Source organism: Dryas octopetala, chromosome 3, assembly GCF_963921425.1.
Source record: "Dryas octopetala chromosome 3, drDryOcto1.1, whole genome shotgun sequence".
Taxonomy (NCBI): domain Eukaryota; kingdom Viridiplantae; phylum Streptophyta; class Magnoliopsida; order Rosales; family Rosaceae; genus Dryas; species Dryas octopetala.
Window position 1 is genome coordinate 18376755 of NC_141368.1, and position 17882 is coordinate 18394636.

Genomic DNA, 17882 nt, shown 5'->3' on the forward strand with positions numbered 1-17882 from the left:
TCTGTCAATACTCCAGTTGCTACGGGTCTCAAGCTATCAAAAGAAGGAGAAGGAAAATTGGTGGACTCTACCTTGTTTAAGAGTCTAGTTGGAAGCTTGAGATACTTGACTATGACAAGACCTGACATTGTTTATGGAGTTGGGCTCGTGAGCAGGTATATGGAGACACCCAAAGAATCACATTGGCTAGCCGCAAAGAGGATTCTAAGGTATATTAAAGGTACTCTCAATTTTGGCCTTTTTTATGCTTATGGTGAAGATGCAAATTTAATTGGCTATTCAGATAGTGATTGGGGAGGTGATAGAGATGAAGGAAAAAGCACTACAGGGTATGTGTTTTATCTTGGTTCAACAGCTTTCTCTTGGACATCCAAGAAGCAGGCAATTGTAGCATTGTCATCATGTGAGGCCGAGTATGTGGCCGCTTCCTCAACAGTTTGTGAGGGAATTTGGTTGAGAAATCTGTTGAAGTCATTAAATCACCCACAAGAAGAATCCACTGTAATTCATGTGGACAACAAATCTGCAATCAAACTTGCCAAGAATCCAGTACAACATGGAAGGAGCAAACATATTGATATCAGATTCCATTTTCTTAGGGACCACGTGAAGCAGAAAACATTTGAGCTGATGTATTGTCACACCACAGAACAGGTGGCTGACATCTTCACAAAGCCACTTCCATTCGAATCATTCAGAATGCTACGTGAAATGCTTGGAATGAAGGATTATTGATTTGAGGGGGTGAATGTTGGAATAAGCAAGTCAATACTCCATCACGTGGGTTCACATGAGTTGGTGGCTGTCTTCATTAAACAGCCCACAATTGCTTTTTACTTTGTCATGGTTTCATACTAGTTTGCATAGTATGTATTGGTGGCTGATTTTCTTCATCTGCCCCCCCTCTATGTTTTAGCTAGCTGCACCTAGATAGGCTAGATATGATAGCTCTACTTCTATTTATTGTGTTCAGTAGACTTTCTACAACTAGCATTAAGTATGACTTTTGTGATGAAAGCTCCCTATATAAGGGATATGTGTTTATAAGTTTCGATCAAGGCAATCAGACTTGATCATTGAGTTTAGCTAATAAAATAAATTGTTCTCTCTCTCTTTTAGTATTTGTGAGAGTGTGTGAGAGGTGGATAAAGTTTGTAAACTTTTCACCCATATATCTTGGTATTACTTTGTAAAGTATATACCAACACATAAGACCTCGGCTTCGGATGAGGGGCGTGATCTGAGCACGCCAAAGTAAATAGTTGTGCCTGTCTAACTTGACGGTAGACTGAACAGACAGAGCATCAACGACGTCATTTGTATGAATATCATCAACTTCCATGAGTACAACTGAGGATCCAGGAGGCCTCTTCTCTTGTGCCTTCTGCTCTTATATGAAACATTGAAGCTTGGGAAGCGATAGTGATTTGGCACTCGATGAACCTTCAAAGTTCACTTTATTATTTCCAAATCTGCTCAATGATATATTTGTAAGGTTCTTACAACCCCATGCCATTATGCTTTTAAGCCCAGTGAAATATGCTTTTAAGCCAAGGGAGCTGGCTGGGGGCAGAGAGAAAGAGAAAGATAAGAGAGGCAGAGATATGAGAGAAAAGAGAGGGGAGGGGAGGGGAGGGGAGGGCTGGGCTAGGCTGGGTGGGGGAATTGTTGGGTCGACATGGTGCAGGGGGTGGTGAAGGTGGGAGATGGAAGGAATTTTTTTTTGTTTTTAAATTTGTTTAAATTGATTTAGTTTTATTTTTTTTATGATAAAAGACTAATTTGCCCTTATAAATTGGTCAAGTGACCCTCACGCGATCAATTTTAACGGAAGTTTTGACAGAATTGATGGAATATTCTGGATTGAAGCACTTGAAAAATAATAGTCTTTGATTGAAGCAAAGTGAAAATGAAATCCTCAACTGAAAATAGGGGTATAGTTATAGTCCTTTTGCTAATATTCTCCCTATATTATATGTTTATGTGAACGTAATTGTGCACAGGAATGCATGAAAGCTTGCCTTGAGTAGGGCACAAGTCCTTCACCATTATCATTTTTTTTTTTTTATAATTTGTAGTCATGTTGTCAATTATAAAGAAAAGAGTTGCACGGTATATTGAGACTTACTAAATTTGGATTACTAAAAGGATATTATTGAATCAGATTAAGAAAAATGCATTCAATTTTTGTTGCAGCAGTTATCCTAGTTTCTCAAATTCAGTCAATATTGTGACTATTGTTTCATACCAGATTAGCAATTACAGAGCCAATTTACTGGCAGTTTGTAAGGTTTAGAAACTTTACCACTTCATAAATGATTGCAGGTAACCATATGGTTTTCTTCATCTTGAATCTGGTTGAGGCAATTGCAGTTCTGATGACATTTAAGCCATTCCTTACCGTACGATGAATAGATAGAGATAAATGCAAATGGAAGTCCATGCAAATGGAAGTCCATGCCAAGTCTAAAGAAAATTCTTCAACATAATTATGGATAGTTCATTTTATGCATTATAGTTGTCCAACCATATACGTACCAAGGTTATACCTTATTAGGGAGAAATATTGTCATTATTCAAAGGGAAGATTAACCTCGGCATTTATGTTGTATGTTAATGAACAATCCTTTTAGGAAAATATTTTTAGCATTATAACAGTTTAGTGAAAGTATTCGGTGGCAATTAAGCAACTAGTGTATTCGGTTTTTCCAGATTTTTTTCCTGTATGATATATTTTGGCTATATATGGAGACTGAAGATTTTTGGTGATCTAGATTCTTCTCCCAATTAAATGAAGTTTTCATATGTGCACCAAATAATACAAAAAGTTCTCATGTTGTTCAGCGATGAAAACTGTGAAGACTATAGATTTTTGAAAATTTAATATTAATGCTGATTTGATGTTGATATAGTTTTGATGTGTTAAATTGTTTGGTTGATTTTATGCATGTTGACTTTATTATTATTATTATTATTATTATTATTATTTTAACTAAAACTTGATGTAGCATGATAGAAGAGAAAATATAATTTTCTAGTTGTTTTTACTTGTGTTATTTTCACTTTGTGTAAATAGTTATTTTAGATCCAAACATAAGGTCCATTTCTTTTTAGTTTGAACAGCCCAAAAGGTGAAAAAGGAGATGCCCCGGTCCTTGTTTTAGCCCAAAGGCTAAGTCAGCCATTGTCTTTTTAAACCAACGTGCAATTGTAGCTCCTGCATCATCTTGTTCTCGTGTTCTTCCCTTTTACTTATCTCCATAAAAATCCTCTTCTGCAGTGCTCACAATTAGAGGTTTCTTCTTTTCAACCTCAACCTCTAAGTTAGGTATTTTCTTATTCTTATTTGTGTTTTATATTTTTCTTGTTTATTCTCTTTTTTTTTTGTTACCCAAAGTAAAGGTTTGTTTCAATTTTTCCTCTATATAGTAGGTAAGTTATATAAATATTGGGTGTTTAACATGTTAATGATATTTAGGTTTTTATATGTTGACCTTCATATTTGTTAACAATTTTTTTTTTTGAATTAGATGCAGGTGTCATCAAATTTATGGAAATAAAAACAGTGAAATTCAAAATTATGAGTAATAAATGCCTAAAATTAGGGATTTCTAATGTATTTCCATTATTTATAGCAAGGGGCAAAATGGACATACAAAAATAAAAAATGGATTAAAATCCAAAGACAAAAATGTTTGGGTTAAATCCAATATTTCATTCCCAAAATGGGCTTTTATCTAAAAACCTCATATAAGAATTGCAGAACATATACAGAGATGCATAGTAAAATATTGATAAAATTTAAGTATAAAAGTACATATAAGATCACCACAAAATGTGGTATTATTCAATTTTTAAAATATTACCATCAGCGCCCACATTTAATGAAACACCAACGTATACCAATGAAGACAATGGGAGTGAGTATTGCCGTACTGATGAGGAACCAATTGATAATATATAGATTCTCCACAACACTACAAAAACAGTAATTGCAGAGGCCATCCCCAATATAAAAAGAAAACAAAAATAATATGCAACACCCTGAATCATATCATTGTGAGATCAAGGACGTCACCAACTTGAACTTGGTTGCATATTAGGTGGACCGCACAGCTTTTAACCAACACAGACGGTGGTGAGTACACAGACGATGGGCTCCACAAAGTAAGGAAAAATGCAACTTGACACATATATAACACTCCACCTTCCTCATGGGGTTTATTGTATAGTGGAATATAGTTGAGCCACACATGAGTTGACTCTGAATCTATTAGACTAGCCCACGTCCATACTGTACCTGTTTCTTTTCCATTGATGCGAATTTCGACTCCAAAACCAAAAACCGCATCTTCATTAATATTACTTTGCCTGAATATTTCATAAGCAACACACACAGCCAATCCTGACTTCTCCCACTCTAAATCTCGAGGAATTTCAATAGAAAGTTCACAAATATTAACCACCTTAAAGTCCACTGGCAAAAGACTTTCATGTATAAAATTGAGATTCTTACGACAACTACTGAACCAGTTTGGAACTTCATTGCCAGGAAGTTTAATTTGAAATGGAGAAGATACCTGCAATATATAGCTACAACAATCATCATCATAATTAACCATCATATATAATGTATACATATAGAGAGAGATAGAGGTAGAGAAAGAGATAGCGAGACAGAGACAGAGGACCTGATTCAGTAAAAGTTTTTCCATCTTTGCCACGTCACAGCCATAATTTGCACATACTCTGTTGCAATTAGTCAAAACGATCTGCTCAAGCCCCTGTGATTCATTACATTCAAATAGGCTTGACAGTTTTGGAAACTTTTCCAATGCCTTGCAATTTTCTACCGAAACCAATCTTACTTTTGGTGGAAGCTGTGGAATTTCTCGAAGCCTCTTGCAATCATTCAAGAAAAGGCTGTCCAAATTGACAAATTTGCTAATGTCTACAGGAAGACTAACAAAATTGTTTCCTGATAGATCAAGTGATGTCCATGTGGACCAAAGTTGAAGACTCACAATGAAATCCTTATTTGATAAATACTGATTGGGACGTGAAATGCTTGAGTTTGTTGGAAGCGATAGTGATTTGCCACTCGATGAACCTTCCAAGTTCACTTTATTATTTCCAAATCTGCTCAATGATATATTTGTAAGGTTCTCACAATATGTTGCGCTTAATCTTTGAAGCCCAGTGAGATATGTAATTGATGAAGGCAATTCTCTTATACCGCAGCAGTCAAGTACCAAATGCTCTAGGGATTCCATCTTGTCCATTTCTGGCAAAGTCTCAAGCCTTATACAGTTTGTAAGCAAAAACCATCTCAGCGATTTCAAGCTAATTCTTGTTGGAAATACCATAAGGTTAGAGCATCCCGCCAAATCCAATCTAATAAGTTTATCTAGGAATCCAACAGAATCATCAACCTCAACCAAACTGTTACAACCCCTTAGATCCAAGTACTCTATGTTTGGGATTCCAGACAAGTCAGGGATTTTAGTTAAGAATGAACATTCTCTAAGATTTAGCGATGTTAGCATTGTCAAATTCTGGGAGACAATAAACAAAAGGAAAAACAAATATTAAAGAAAAAACTTTCAAAAAAAAAAAACTCTTTAAAATGATAACGGTTGGAAATAATTTAAAGTACCTTAAATCCCACCTCGAGTTGTGTGATTCGACTCCCAGGCATTTTGAACACAACTAGTTCCTTTGGACAAAAATTGGATGGCAAATATTGTAAATGATATCCATCCCAATCAATCAACCTCAACTTGTTGGGGAGATAATCAATGTCTCCAGAAAGGCATGCATTATGATTTATAAAAAATTCAAGATTTTTCATCCCTATGAAGCTTTTTGCATTCAAGTGTATCTCATCTGGTTTGAGCAACTTCAACATGATGCCTTTAACTTTCTTTGATCCCTAGTATGGAAAAGAAATGGTATTAACAAACCAAGTCCTTTGTCAAATGAAAATATAAATACTGCTCTAAGCTTTTAATTCTCTTTCATGATTTTGATAAGCAAATTATATGCATGTTACATAAGGATTTTCATGTCGAATTGAATATAAGAACAAATATTCTACTTACTGTATTTTCCGTTAGAACATGCTCCACATCGCCATGAAACCACAACCTGCTACGTTCCCCAGGCTCCGTGGGAGATTCTTCGTAAACAATATCCTTACCCATTTGTTCTAGCAAGTCATGCATCAAAATCCTATTTTGTTCAATTGTTATGAGGGCATTTTGTACAAGTGTTTGAATGCACTCCTTAGGGAACTGAAGGTTGTGACTTCTTAGTACTTGTATCACATAGTTCTCATCTTCACCCTTGAAGAAACATGCAATGTCAAGGAAAACTTGTTGCACACGATATGTCAACGCATCATAACTTATTCTGAGTATCTTTTGAATATCTTGATAAGGACCTTCTTCGTAATGATCCAATGTTGCTTGCCAATGATCTATGCTTTCATTGCGTAGATGAGAACCCAAAAGTGTCAAAGCTAATGGAAGATGCTGAGCATAGGCTATTGCACATTTTGCAAGCTCCAAATAATCATATGGGGGTTTGTTTCTTTCGAAGGCAATCATACTAAAAAGCTCAAGAGCTTGTTGGTCATCTAATTTCTTGACCTTGTATACTAACTTAATTTCATGACGAGTTAGCAATCTCGAATCTCTTGTCGTTATGATAACTCTGCTGCCCTCTCCAAACCAATCAATAGCTCCTGCTAAATATTTTAGCTGGTCTAATTGATTCACGTCATCAAGAATTAAGAGAACCTTTTTATGACTTAGTCGTTGCCTTATAACACTAATACCTTTATCAACGGTGACCACTTTCAAGTTTATGCCTCCTAGAATCTCATAAAGAAGAGTCTCTTGTAGTTGGGTTAAGCCTCCATGTGGCATTGAATTTTCTCTAACATTTGCTAAAAAACAACTACCTTCAAACTGATGGGCAATTGAATTATAAATTGTTTTAGCAATTGTTGTCTTGCCTATTCCAGGTGTCCCCCATATCCCAACCATGCAACAACCATTTCCCCCCACACCTAAAAGAACATTCACATCTTGTACACAAGACTGTATTCCAACTGGGTATTTGGGAACATCCAAATAGGTGCGGTTTAGTACTTTCATTGAGATCTCCTCAACGATGTTGTTGATAAATTTAGATTCATACCTACAAGTTAAAAAACACACGATATATTTACTAAATCAACATTTTTCTATATTTGTTACACATGAAAATAGAGAGAATTTTACTAGATTAACAAAATATAAAGCTACCTTCTTAAAGAATCAAAAGTCTCAAAAGGCAGCAAAAAAATAAAAATAAAAATAAAGCTACCTTGTTATGTTTGATTGTTCTAGAGCGGGATGAAGAGGATTAGGCAAAAACAAATAAGTAAATAGACCTAGAAATTTATGCTTGATTTGAAGTCCGATAAACTAATTAATACTTCCCCTACATATATAATAATTAAAAATTAAATGGTTATTACGTGTGCTCAGTCTACCATTGTTTAGCAAACCATTGTTTTTATGTAAAGAAAAAGAAAGGCTTGGAAAGAAAGATAAGATCATGCACTATAATGGTTAGAAATATACGTACTCCCCCTCCTTGAAACACCATCCAGACAAATTTGCTGCTTCTGTAAGAGCTGCTTTCCATTTGAGCACCTTCTCCATGTTGTCTATGTATTTGCTTTCTTGAGCAGCAAATGCGTCACCAAAACTACTTGTTTTGGTTTGATTTCGTACATGGGAGGGATCCACCTTGTAAAAAACTAGCCTAACCATTTGTTGCTTGGATTCTTTGCATTGAAGGATGTGAACAAGTTCATCCAAGCACCACCTCGATGATGCATAGTGTTCAGAGAATACGACAATAGAAATCGTCGACTCTTCAATTGCTTGGAGAAGCGCAGTTGATATTTCTTCCCCTCTTGTAAGCTCATTATCAATGAAGGTGGTAATTCCCTTGCGGATCAAAGCATTGTACAAATGATCTATGAAATTTGTGCGTGTATCCTCACCTCTAAAACTCAAAAAGACATCGTGCGTCCATGAGTGAGTGAAAGAAGAAGAAGAGGAAGATTTGGAGAGTCCTTGATTGGTGATAAGAGCCATTTTGTTTGTTTATCACAGACCTGCAGATAGCCTCAAAGAGACGGTATCACTCATAAATGTGAATGAGAAGAAGTTAAAGGTGATACACACTGATGTCTTTTTCTTTCATGATGGGGCCGATACTCCACGAGTGGTCTTTAATTTACCAGCACCTCATGACTTTTATTAAGGTTGGTAAAAGGGAAAGAAAAATCTGGTGCCAAAAACAATATAAACAACTCGCATTTTAGAGAAAATTGTGACAGCCTGTATACAGCTAGCTCACATGTGCGAAGTGTGTGATTACAAAGGGACTGAAATGAGAAAATGCATGGGCAATTAAAAAGAGGATTTTTTTTTTTTTTTTTTATCTCAGACAAATGGAAGATAAAACAGTAAATATGTAATTATGTAAGTTACAGGAGTATAGGGTCCATTGAAAGAAGTGAATGATCTATCGATCGAGCATGTAATAATTCTGACTCACAGCAGAAAAAGAGATGTGAGTGAGTTAAGCATTAACATGCACAATTGAAGCAGGAGATTGCATAGAATAAACAACAGAACCATTCACTCACATTCATGAACAAAGCATCTTCTTCCATCGGATGCATTATCTAAAGGGGGTAAACATGCTACAGATTCCGTAGTTCTATTATTGGATTAGCTTACATTACTGCACAAGTTCTAATCCGTTCCTTTGTTGCTTTGTTGCTTTCGAGCCGGTTTGCTTAGTAAGGTAAGTAAGTTGTAACATGGGAAAACCGCAGAAAACACAACTTATTTGAATAACCCGGTGACCTACCAATTGCAGAAGTAGGATCTTTGCCTCTTTGGCAACCCATAAGCACTTAAATAATACAATTGGAGACTTGGAGTGTACCATCTTCTTTCCCATTTCGAGAAAAAGGTTTGAAAGGCCCAGTATTTCTTCATTCATGGCCTATTTTTTGTATCCTAAAAAGAAAAAACAAAATAACGGATACAGATCGACCAAGTCATAGAACAAAAACAAGTACAGAGAGTGGCAGCAGAAGAAGTAGGAGCTTGGGCAGTATCAGCATTAGTAAGAGTGGCTTGGGCAGTAGGAGCATTGGCTACATTATCTGCAGTACTTACAGCACCAGCATGAGCAGAGTTCACACCATCACCAACATTGGCTGCAGAGTTCACACCTTTATTGGAAGCATGCATCACTAGCAATACCTTCATAAGAGGCACTCTCACTTGCATTACTTCCTGAGCCAAAGGAAGGACCCTCAGGTGAGTGTTTGATGCTGTGCTGAAGACCAGTAGTGTGTTGATCTGAGACCCTAAGTCATCTTGTAGCAGTGAGGGTGCATTTCTAAGGCCGAGGATCAGTCACTATATAAGAAAGAAGAATAAAAGTGAGAAGCAGAAAAAAAATATATATATATTCCAATGTTCAAATAACTAGTATATCACCCTTTGTGTAATCAAATAACTATATCCCAATATCTTCAAGATAAAGCATATGATTTTCATAAACAAAATCACAGTTCAAGATGAATATAACAGTTCAAGATGAATCACAGTTCAAGATGCATAAATAGAATCTCACTCAAGATGAACATAACCTTTCTAATTTACTAGTGATCAGGAAAGAAACAACTAGAAATCATGCATTCAAATGTTTTTAGTAATTTAGTACCCTAATAATTACTAAATTGAATTGCTGGTATGTTTAATACAAATAGAAAAACAAATAAAAAATAAGATACATTAATTAACAGGAAAGCCAAAGAGGTGCACCGGCATATCAAGAAAACAGTATGACAAACACAACCCAGTAGAATTAGGAGAAGTTTAATTGAGGAAGGCCTTCTAGAACATATACAGAGATGCATAGAAAAATCAAATATTGATAGATTTGAACATTAAAGTGCATATATCATGACCACAAAATGCCATATCATTATTCAATCAGAATTCCAAACGCACTACTACTGGAGCATCCATTAGACTCTTGAAAAAAAATTAAGTGATCCATTAGTGTCCACTAACTGAAAGAAAGAATATGATAAACCGAACAAGCTATTCAAAATATAAGAATTCCATAACGTATACAGAGATGCCTAGCAAAATATCATGACCAAAAAATGTCATATTATTCAAGATTTAAAATATTACCAACAGCTCCCACATTTTATAAAACACCACCTCTGCAATTATAGTCTGAATATTGATAGAACTCCTCTTGAGCTACCTGACGAACACCAAGGAAGACAATGGGAGTGTGTATGGAGCATCCTAATGAATCATATCATTGTGCAATCAATGGATGGTTGTTGGTCCTCAACATCTGTTTTCAAGGATTGGTTGGTTCCAGAGACAAGGAAAGACATTGGTCGAGGAAAGACATGGTTCGAGGATTGGATGATTTGTGTGATCATGACCATCCATGACGCGGGGTATCCAGGAAAGACATTGCTGGATCCGATTTCGAGGAGACAAGGAAAGCAATTGCTCTGGATGATGACCATCAACGATGTCGTTGGTATCAATATCATCAACTTCCATGAGTACGACTGAGGATCCAGGAGGCCTCTCTTGTGGCTTCAGCTCTTGCTCATGATGATCCACATCATCACTATGATTGGCTGCATCCATGGCATCACCAATTTGACTTGGTTGCATATTAGGTGGACCCCGCAGCTTTTAATGAACACAGATGATGAGCTTATGAATCGAAGGTAAAATGTAAATTGACACATATGATATAACAATCCATCTTCCAGATCATGATTATGCCACATATGATATAGAGGAGTACAGTTGAGCCACACATGAGTTGACTCTGTCTTTGCTTCACAAGGCCAAATCCGCATAAGATACTTTTCTTTTCCATTGATGCGAATTTCAACTCCAAATTCCAAAAACTCATTATCATTAATATTTTTTGCTTGATTTCAAAAGCAACACACACAGCCAATCCTGACTTCTCTCACTCCAAATCTCAAGGAATTTCAATAGAAAGTTCACAAATATTAACGTACTTGGGTGAAATATTAATAATTTCAGTAGGAGTAGGAGGTTCATGTATAAAATATAGAATCTTACGACAGCTGAACCAGTTTGGAACTTCATTGCCAGGAAGTATAATTTTAAATGGAGAAGATACCTGCAATATATAGCTACAACAATCATCATCATAATTAACCATATATATATATATATATATATACAGAGAGAGAGAGAGAGAGAGAGAGAGAGAGAGAAAGAGAGAGACTGAGAGGACAGGAACCATATATGTAACCTGATTCAGTAAAAGTTTTTCCATCTTTGCCACGTCAAAGCCATTATTCGCACATACTCTGTTGCAATTATACTCTGCCACGTCAAAACGATCAGCTCAAGCCCCTGTGATTCATTATGTTCAAATATGCTTGACAGTCTTGGAAACTTTTCCAATGCTTTGCAATTAGCTACCAAAACCTGTCTTACTTTTGGTGGAAGCTGTGGAATTTCTTGAAGCCTCTTACAATCAAACAAGTAAAGGTCGCGTAAATTGACAAATTTGCTAATGTCTACAGGGAGACTAACAAAGTTGTTTCCTGATAGATCAAGTGATGTCAATGTGGACAAACTGTCAAGACTCGCAAGGAAATCACTTTCTGATAAATTGCACCATCCGATACTGAAGGTTCGTAGCTTGGGAAGCACCAATGAGTTAGCAAAACAATACTTTTATACTAAAACAGGGTTGAAAATAAAGATAAATACTAAGTAAGCTATGCACTATAGTGGTTAGAAATATACGTACTCCCCCTCCTTGAAACACCATCCAGACAAATTTGCTGCTTCCGTAAGAGCCACCCTCCATTTGAGCACCTTCTCCATGTTGTATTTGGATTCATGAACAGAAAATGTGTCACCAAAACTACTTGCTTTTGTTTGATTCCGTACATGGGAGGGATCTACTTTGTAAAAAACTGGCCTAACCATTTGTTGCTTTGATTCTTTACATTGAAGGATGTGAACGAGTTCGTCCAAGCACCACCTCGAGGATGCATAGTTTTTAGAGAATACAATGATAGAAATCCTCGACTCTTCAATTGCTTGGAGAAGCTCGGTTGATATATTTTCCCCTCTTGTAAGCTCATTATCAATGAAGGTTGCAGATCAAAGCATTGTACAAATGATCTATAAAATTTGTGCGTGTATCCGCAGTCCTCACCTCAAAAAGACATCGTGCGTCCGTGAGTGAGTGGAAGAAGAAGAAGAGGAAGAGTTAGAGACTCCTCGATTGGTGATAAGAGCCATTTTGTTTGTTTATCACAGACCTGCAGATAGCCTCAAAGAGATGGTATCAGGGCTCGTGCTTTGTATTGTATCATAAATGTGAATGAGAACAAGTTAAATGGTGAAGAACTTTCGGTGTAACTTCATCAAATCTTTGATCCACAGTGATGTCTTTTTCTTTCATGATGGGGACGATATTCTACAACGAGTGGTCTTCAATTCACTTGAAGAATTATGTATTTTTCTTTTGCTAACTTGTTTGTATAGTTGGAGCGTTTTCGTTCTGACCAGCACCTCATGACTATTATTAAGGTTGGTAGGAGTGAATTTGCCTTATCGTCTCTTCCCACTTTTATTGAACAGTGAACAGCCACAATGATTCTTTTAGGTAATGAAATTATTTGTATTAAACTTATTACAACTTATAAGAATATTACCTTTCATCGCATTTTCGCGTGAAGCAAACTTTCTGACAGTACTTCCTCTCTATCTATTTGCAAAGCCAAATTTTATTTGTCTTGTTCACATATCACAGTACCTAAACAGCCGTAAATCTATTCCGTACATCTATCCCAGATTAAGTCATTAAACCCCTGTTATAAACTGAAAAAGGGGCAATGTCCCCAACCTTGGCCCTCAAGCATCCCTAGTACTTAGATCTGGTGGGACTATGATACAGCAAGCCCAAGTTGGGAGTTAGTATAACACAGCCCCAAAAGAATAAATAAAAATTGCAGGAGATTTTGAAAAGAATAGATAAATGTGAGTGGAGATTTTAAAGTGAGTTCTCCTAAGTCTAAAGATCTACAATCTTGAATTAGTGTAAAATTTAAATAAGAGTCAAAGAGTCATGCTTGGAGATCTACAGTCTTTCTTGGATATCCAAGAGGTCATTAAAGCTGATAATAAAAATCATAAACGTCTGTTTATTTCAAGGAAATGAACAATATTTCAAAATTATCTACTTATGAGTGATTCACAGTTCTATGGTGTGAGGCCTTATTCTCAACTTGAAGTGATTCCTAATTCCTATTAGAGTGGGATCCTCCCCTTACTGTTCTACATCATTCCACATAAGCTATTGTATGCAAATTTCTAAGCCTCTATTCTAGCAACCCAAAGCTAAGCTGTGAAGCGCAGTCTTCAACACATGCATAATATTTATGGCTCATCTCATGCAATCAATCCTTGTCTAACATGTGACCCCCGATCAAATAGATCTTTAAACAACCATTCCACCCTTTTACCAATGTATCAAAAATGTTGCACAGTATTCAACATAGAAATTTCCTCTAATGAAGGGTAATCATCTAAACACCCAGGTGAACCTTACCTAAGTTTTTCTGAACTAAATGCTTGCCTAGTCACCTAAGTCATGGCCTGAAATCAGACGCAGATCAATCAATTTGGTTTAGCAGGGCTACACATGTAATATTAAGAACTTTTGGGTCTGCTTATATGAGGGAAATATAAATAAGGATGACCTTTAATCTGTGTCTAAATGGACAGCCAACATTCAATACATCAAAAAATTAATACATTAGATCAAACGTTATAAGGGATTTTTTTGGGAGCAGTAGCAATGAACAATCAAGCAATAACTATAACTCAATTCAGGTGTTCCCTAACACAACCACCTTACTTATTCAGCAATAAAAGAGCAACACTATTGTAACATATTCATATAGTTATTCAATATTATTTAGTAAACATTCAATAGGGAATGGAACTTTTTCTACATATGGTCAGTTCAAGGATGCTCAATGAGTAACAGCCTCCAGAGCATTAACTTCTATTAACAATTTTTAGTACCACAAGGGAGGATGAACAATTACTTCCATCCCAAGCATTTAAGCAGATTACTAATAAAACATTTCTTGAATCCTTAACATACGCCTTCTTCCACATCAATCTTAGATTTTTTTCATATGTTTGCATGCACCAAGCTTTTTATGTAAAAAAAAAAAAAAAAAAAAAAAAAAAAAAGAAAAGGAAGAAAATCCTAGGCAGGAAAGTAAACTATGCAAGCATGTCTCCCTGAAAGATTGAAAGATAAACAACTATAAAATCACAGTTATGCAAGTTCAAAAACATACAAACATGATAAAGATTCTAAACATTTTAACCAGGATCATGTTTACTGGCACCATGATTGTCTGTTCGTGGAACCTAAAACATCGACCACAGATTGCAAGATAAACAACAACAAAATCACAGTTACACTAAGTTCAAAAACATATAACAGGATCATGTATGCGGGCACCATGATTGCCTGTCAGTAGAGCCTACCATCAACCAAAATAACCCCGACATTTTGATGATCCGCATAAGCATTTCTTTTTCTTATGGGGTTCATTGTTATCGTCAGCTTCATTAGAGCATGAAATCCCATAATCATATGTCAACTCTGTCATAGGGGGAACGTGTCTGCTTGCAAAAAAAGCAATATGGAGAAAAGACTGATTGTTGTGTTCATATAGAACCGGTTGCCAAAAGACATTTGGTGAGCAACTGTGGTTCATGAATCTAGCTACATTCCCAACATTCTTGGCACTTATGATTAGGGGATATGGAATGCTATATTCCTCATTAGAATCATCAGAACTCTCCTCGTCTAGTAAGCCAGGTTCATAATTCCACTTGAACGAGTCATAATTACGTCTTGTATCAAAAATATATTCATTGTTTTCGCCTTCCTCCCCTTTATGCTTTAACTTTTCTTCATCTATAACTTCGCCAGCATACTCACAAATAAAAGTACCAGCACGAATAGAATCCCATGACTGTAGGCCCCAGCCCCTGTCCTTTGTTTTAAACACTTCCAAGCGCACTTTTACACCAGTTTGGGATACTCGGTTTTTGCAGTTAGGAGAGCATGGACATGTAGGACCACATTCATGTAACAATTGTTTACGGCTCACTAGAAACCCATTACCTGTATAAGGAAAATCACCTCCATTTTTCTGAATGCAAGAGCAATTCGTATCACCTGGGAGGCATGCACTATGACAATTGCAGCCAAAAGAAGGTGGCTTTAAAGTGAAAGATTTGGAATACTTGAGTGTAGGGAAATAAGTGAAATAAGCGGGGCCCTTCTCATTATCAACCTCATTTACAAGGGAAACAGGTATAGGTTCTGCCCCTGAAGTGAGATCCGGAAGAACAAGTCCAGCCCTTGATGACAAACCGTCCTTCCACTTTCGGATTGTTTTCCAAACTGAAAAGGCACCAGGTTGTCCAGGCACCCTTACTAACTTGTACTTGAACATATTGCAACCAGATTTCCCCCTCTCCGTCCATGACTCGTGGATTTTATATAGGCCGTCGTAGATATAGACCTTTGTTGTTGTATGAACATCATCTTTCAAACCCCGAATCACTCTTACTTCATTGCCACGTTGCAAGCTTCTCTCAAGAGCAAGATTGCCCCTTTCAAGCTTCTGATCAGACACCTGCTTGTCTTTGTTGTTGGTACTCCCACCCTGACCACTATATATCAAGACATCGCTGTCCTCTGTGTCATCGTCGTAGCCTCCTGAAGAAACAATGCTTAAGGCCACTGGCTCTTTTTCTGAATCACCCTTGACAGTCATGTAGTCAATGCCGGCCATTGATGGAGCATGTAATCCCACAACACACAATTCCATTCGGAAAAAGAAAATGTCCCCAATCCCAACTCCAGGGACAACTCCAATTCTCCTATTCATGTTTGTTCGAACCTTTTTGGTCATCAGAATATTACCAGCTTTCAAATCTGCACGCTTAATACCCCCACTGTTCAATTCCTTGGAATCTTCAAGTTGGCAGATCCTTCTCCGGAGTGCGTCAAAATTCATGAGTACATAATTAACCAACTCCCTATTACCATCTTCTAGTTGAAATGGACTGATAGAAGAAACAAAGTTCACACTCGGCCCTTTGTTTCCAGAAAAGGTTAATGAATCAGGGTCTCCACTTTTCTTGGTCTTCTTTCGAGCTGAACTAGTTATCTTGGTCTTCTTTCGAGATGAAGAACCCGGCAAATACCCATCTTCATTCGCTGTCCCATCCATTGATGACCCTTTGTCTCCATTAGACTCCTCCGGAAAGTCATGCGGTAGTCCCCCAGATGGGTGTGGGGCTCTATATGACCGAATAGGAGCAGGTATGGGACCGGTTGGTGTCCGCATTGGAGGAGGATTGAGATCAGGCGAGGTCTGAGAGCCCTGCGGTACACTAAATGGGTAAAACGGAGAATACCCATTAGGGGCTTGGCCGAAGGGAGGCATGCTGGCAAAGGGAGGGGCTTCCGGGCCATTTGGGAACACTGGCATCAAACTACGCAGAGGTCTTACATCCAAAACCCTTGACTTATCAATACCAGTTGAAGGAGGAACAAAGTTGTTGCTTGACCCCCCTTCCATTACAAACCCTTGTCTACAAAGAAACACAAAAATAAAGTTTCTCGCCTTTTCTACAAACCCAAAAGCCCCTTTTTTCTTAAAATTTCTCTTTCTTCAACTACAGGGTGCTTGAAAAGATTGTCCAAAATCCCAATTTCATTTTATGCCCAATAACCAAATTTTGGGCTTCAAACATGTTTCTCTGCAAGAAGAGGGTGCCAACAATGCTACACATTATTGAAAAGATTCTCAATTTTAACATGACAGCATCTCAAGCAGAAATCTAATGACAATCAGATACAGACACATGACAATATAAAGGGCATTTGGCCAAAATTTGAAAATTATTTAGAAAAATCAAAATTAAGCAGGAATTTCTACATGCATGAAAATTTGAGCAAAAGAACGAGAAGGGAAAAACCATATCCTTACCTCTTTGAATTTTCCATCGATGGCTGGGCCTTTCTCCGTACCAGTCTTCCGGTGATACACAGCGCACTTCCTCAGTTCCTAGTGTCTACCTTTTTACATCGGTCTAACTTTAAACTCTCTTGCCTTTTGCGATTGCCAAATGGTGTAAATAATAGATTCCATTTTGGGAAATTACGATGTTTGTCCTTACAGTTCCTGTTATTGACACTTTCCACTTTCTTCTTTTAGTTAGTGTAAATAATATAAAGAACTACTATTTAGGCACCTTTTTTTTTTTTTTCACACCCGTATTAAAAAAAAAAAAGACCATACAGCCCCTCCCTCTTTCCCTCTTTTTTTTCTCTCGTTCAGACCCCCTTCCCCTGTTTTTTTTTTTTTTTCCTTCTTCTTCTTCTTCCCCCTACCCGAGCCACCATTAACCATGCACCTTATTCTTCTCTCTCCGCATGCACCACCACCACAGCACCCCCAAAATAGCCACCACCACCATCTTCTTCTTCCCCCTACCTAAGCCAAAACAGCCACTACCCCTCCAAGCCTCACCACAACCAACCCGGCAGCCCCTCTTCCCCCTCTCCTCTATCTATTTCTCTGTCTCCTTCCCTTTTTGCTGCACCACCATCTCTTCTCTCTCTCTCTCTCTCTCTCTCTCTCTCTCTCTCTCTCTCTCTCT

General features: G+C 37.2%; 2 protein-coding genes across 6 annotated transcripts; both read right to left on the reverse strand.

Moving 5' to 3' along the window:
* Nucleotides 1-3716: 3716 nt before the first annotated feature.
* Nucleotides 3717-12157, reverse strand: LOC147291534 (TMV resistance protein N-like). Of its 4 annotated transcripts, XM_086237932.1 has the most exons (5): nucleotides 7636-8171; nucleotides 6102-7203; nucleotides 5657-5932; nucleotides 4692-5555; nucleotides 3718-4580 (listed from the first exon to the last, which is right to left on the reverse strand). In XM_086237932.1, exons 1-5 carry the CDS (start codon nucleotides 8151-8153, stop codon nucleotides 4050-4052), a joined length of 3291 nt encoding a protein of 1096 aa, XP_086094058.1. In that variant the 5' UTR covers nucleotides 8154-8171; the 3' UTR covers nucleotides 3718-4049. The 4 variants fall into 4 exon arrangements, with proteins under 4 accessions (XP_086094057.1, XP_086094056.1, XP_086094055.1 ...); XM_086237931.1 differs by lacking the exon at nucleotides 7636-8171 and adding an exon at nucleotides 11917-12157 and having other exon boundaries at nucleotides 3717-5555; XM_086237930.1 differs by having other exon boundaries at nucleotides 3717-5555; nucleotides 5669-5932.
* A 2272-nt stretch (nucleotides 12158-14429) lies between these two features.
* Nucleotides 14430-17332, reverse strand: LOC147291535 (histone-lysine N-methyltransferase, H3 lysine-9 specific SUVH1-like). 2 transcript variants are annotated; one of them, XM_086236165.1, is made up of 2 exons: nucleotides 17210-17332; nucleotides 14430-16979 (listed from the first exon to the last, which is right to left on the reverse strand). In XM_086236165.1, the coding sequence occupies exon 2, from the start codon at nucleotides 16796-16798 to the stop codon at nucleotides 14687-14689; it is 2112 nt and encodes a 703-aa protein (XP_086092291.1). In that variant the 5' UTR covers nucleotides 16799-16979; nucleotides 17210-17332; the 3' UTR covers nucleotides 14430-14686. The 2 variants fall into 2 exon arrangements, with proteins under 2 accessions (XP_086092291.1, XP_086092292.1); XM_086236166.1 differs by having other exon boundaries at nucleotides 14430-17004; nucleotides 17210-17317.
* Nucleotides 17333-17882: the final 550 nt, after the last annotated feature.

Excerpts from the sequence above, each read along its gene's own strand:
- LOC147291535 (XM_086236165.1), bottom strand. The coding sequence starts at position 16,798 with ATGGAAGGGGGGTCAAGCAACAACTTTGTTCCTCCTTCAACTGGTATT.
- LOC147291534 (XM_086237929.1), bottom strand. The coding sequence starts at position 8,153 with ATGGCTCTTATCACCAATCAAGGACTCTCCAAATCTTCCTCTTCTTCT. Across the intron at positions 7,204-7,635 it reads TGGTGTTTCAAGGAGGGGGA|GTATGAATCTAAATTTATCA; the intron begins GTACGTATATTT and ends TTTAACTTGTAG. Across the intron at positions 5,556-5,656 it reads AACTCGAGGTGGGATTTAAG|AATTTGACAATGCTAACATC; the intron begins GTACTTTAAATT and ends ATTGTCTCCCAG.